Here is a 2,917-nt window from a genome sequence, read left to right on the forward strand (position 1 = left end):
AACGCATTCTCAGAATATGCGTGAGGTGTGTGTGGATATTTTTTTATTGATTTCAATTTTTTTTTTTAATAATTTAATAATTTAATAATTTTGTTTTGATTGTGGAACAGAGCTTTCATGATCACCACCAGCACCACTACCAGAGACATAAGGGACTCCATTGCCAGATCAAAATTCTTCGAAAGATCGGTTTGAAAATGAAAGAATGGTTCGATGAAAAGTGTCGTCTGATCATGAAATTTGATTGCATTTTGCAAATTTGAATGAATACTTGAAACAGCCATTTCACACACATGCTAATTATTATTTGAATGGATGGGAATCTTGAATTTGTTGTGTAATTTTTTCGCTTAATAGTTTCACACTTGAAGTCACTTCTTGAGCGCTCGTTCCAAATATTTGTTCTGAAACTTTCATTTGAATAGGTGAAGTGAGATTTATACTTGTTTGAGGATCATTGGTGGACGAAGCAGATCCTTGTTGTCTTATTTGACTGGTAGATTTGTGTTCCATAAATTCCTGAAAGTTCATAATGTTACTATTGAAAAGTAATCAACGTGTTCAATGAGAGATTTGACAATACTTTGTGCTGATTTGTAGCTCTGTAAAATTCTGTGGGTTCAGTATATAAAATGACATGTGACGAATACGAATTATGGTTAAAATGAATATTCGTGTCACATGTGAGAAATAATAATAATAATAATGTTGAATAATATTAAATTTTTTCATAATTGTCTAAAAAACATACTCGCTTTGTGATAATGGTTCTTGACTCTCCAGAAAAGGATGTGACACGAGAAGTGGATCTTTCTGTTTACTGTCTGGAGCTCTCAAAATATTTGGAGAAAAGACAATTGCCAAATTTTCTATATTCATTCGATTCTTTTCACTGTTTTTTGCTAATTCACTTAAAAATAAACATAATTGTTGCAATATTCTAATAAATGAAAATATCATTACATAAATGTTCAATAACCAAATATAAAATAACCAAATATGAATAACCAAATATTAAATATTCAATTGATATTTCCATCCATGGAGTTCATTGTTCATATATTGAATGAAAGCAAAATATATCAATAATCTCACACCACCTACATTTGATTCGTTGGTGGCAAATAAGCCAACAGCTTTTTCAAACATTCCAATCTCGAGCAGAAATCTGGAATTGAATCTGCAATCATGAACATGTCATAACACTCAAAGCTGATCAACGGATTTGGTAATTCCCTAAAATACATCTTCACCAACGATGCCACATTATGAATATTTTCAATTTCACTCAACTCAATAGCTTCTCCTGAGTTTAATTTTGATTTTAATTTTAAAACGTCTCCGGCATGACCGGAAATTCGAAAAAGGCCTTCAATGTCTTTGGCATGTTTTAATATAAAGTCCATTGCTTGAATGATGAATTCTGGAAGAGTATCGTGATCGAGAGGTTCTCCGAAGTGGACTTTGACGAGATAGGATTTTGAGGAGGATTTTTTAAGTGACGATGATGAAGCTTGTGTGACTTCTTTCTGCTGTTCTTTTTAGGCATTTTTTAAAGTGTGACAGGTGGCATCCATTCCACCAATATTTCTTACCATGCGCTTCTCCATTGATTCAACAATAATTACAAATATTAAGGCTTAAAATTCATTCCATCATTATTCTTCATATTTTTGTATTCTCATCTTCGCGATTCAATCAAATTGAAAAACTAATTTGTGTTTTCAAAAAAATATCCTCGAGCTTTTCGTTTTTTCCGTTTGACCAACAATTTTCCATCATCATCTTATCGGAGGTATAATTCTTCTTTTCATCATCCCACTGCTGACGGCACTCTAACAGTTAGAAGCACCAACTATTTTGATTGATTCAAAAGCTCAATACATTCTTTGCTAATTATTCTTTTTCAAACTCTCCGTGATGGATTCAACAACACCAACCTTATCGTCCTCCTCCTCATCTCTATCCTCCGATCCTGTGGTGTTTGCTAAAGTGGTTTCACCACCACCACCACAAGCAACCATAACTCCTCCATCCTTCCAATCAGCAGAGCAAGAATTTTCCAACACCTTTGACCTTATTTTGGGTACTTCTCTCATAGCTTCCTTCTCATTATATCGAGTGTTTAATTTTCTCTTTCGAGCTGTGGGTTATCAAATCATATTAGAGCCTACTGAAGTGGAGAAGAGTAAAGCTCCGACGAATCATGTAGAAGGATTTTCAAAATTATATCGGATTGAAGGACTCGGTGGATTCTTCAGAGGCTTTGTTGCACGAATGTTTAAGAAGTGGACTCATTCCTATGTGCTTCGTAATGTATTGGTTTCATTGGATTTGAGAAGAGAATTTCTCGTTGCAAAACGTGGAGATTTAGCCACACAGAGAAGTATTCCGACCTATCAATTAATTTATCATGGAGCCTCATTGGTTACAGACATCTTTTCGTATCCTTTTGATACAGTGTTTGTGAGAATGCAAGCTCCTCGCTCACATCGGCTGTCTCATCCCGAGTTGAGAGATCCAAATGGTTCCATTGAGTGCATGAATCGCATTATTAGAAGAGAAGGTTTTCGTGCCTTATATCGTGGATGGTATTTGAAAATTCTTCAAAGAATTATAAGAGTTACCACATTGGTTGGCTCGTACCGTTCGATGAAGTTCTTCTTTGGATTATTCGGATTAGGAGATGAAGGTGTAACAGAGGGATCTGACCAAACAGAAGAAATATTGGATTCTTTCATGTTTATTGTGGCTGAATTATTCTCGAGATTTACTGTTCAACCATTGAAAATGTTGAGACGTCGATTACAATATGGTGTCTTGTCTGAGGACAAAAAAGACTGTTGAAAGACTGAATATTATTTCATGTGCTCAAGAAATTTATGAGAAAGAGGGATGGTTTGGTTTTTATAAGGGA

At 34.6% G+C, this 2,917-nt stretch overlaps 2 protein-coding genes across 2 annotated transcripts; one reads left to right on the forward strand and one right to left on the reverse strand.

Annotated features, from left to right (window-relative positions):
* Positions 1 to 303: 303 nt before the first annotated feature.
* FDP41_009154 (uncharacterized protein) lies at positions 304 to 1,406 on the reverse strand (the record flags this gene model as incomplete). Its single annotated transcript, XM_044713084.1, has 3 exons — positions 304 to 538; positions 752 to 940; positions 1,105 to 1,406. 3 exons carry the CDS (start codon positions 1,404 to 1,406, stop codon positions 304 to 306), a joined length of 726 nt encoding a protein of 241 aa, XP_044557263.1.
* A 514-nt stretch (positions 1,407 to 1,920) lies between these two features.
* Positions 1,921 to 2,847, forward strand: FDP41_009155 (uncharacterized protein; the record flags this gene model as incomplete). The annotated part of the gene is made up of 1 exon (XM_044713085.1): positions 1,921 to 2,847. One exon carries the CDS (start codon positions 1,921 to 1,923, stop codon positions 2,845 to 2,847), a length of 927 nt encoding a protein of 308 aa, XP_044557264.1.
* Between the last annotated feature and the right edge of the window lie 70 nt (positions 2,848 to 2,917).

Source organism: Naegleria fowleri (assembly GCF_008403515.1).
Source record: "Naegleria fowleri strain ATCC 30894 chromosome Unknown tig67, whole genome shotgun sequence".
Classification (NCBI taxonomy): Eukaryota; Heterolobosea; class Eutetramitea; order Acrasida; family Naegleriidae; genus Naegleria; species Naegleria fowleri.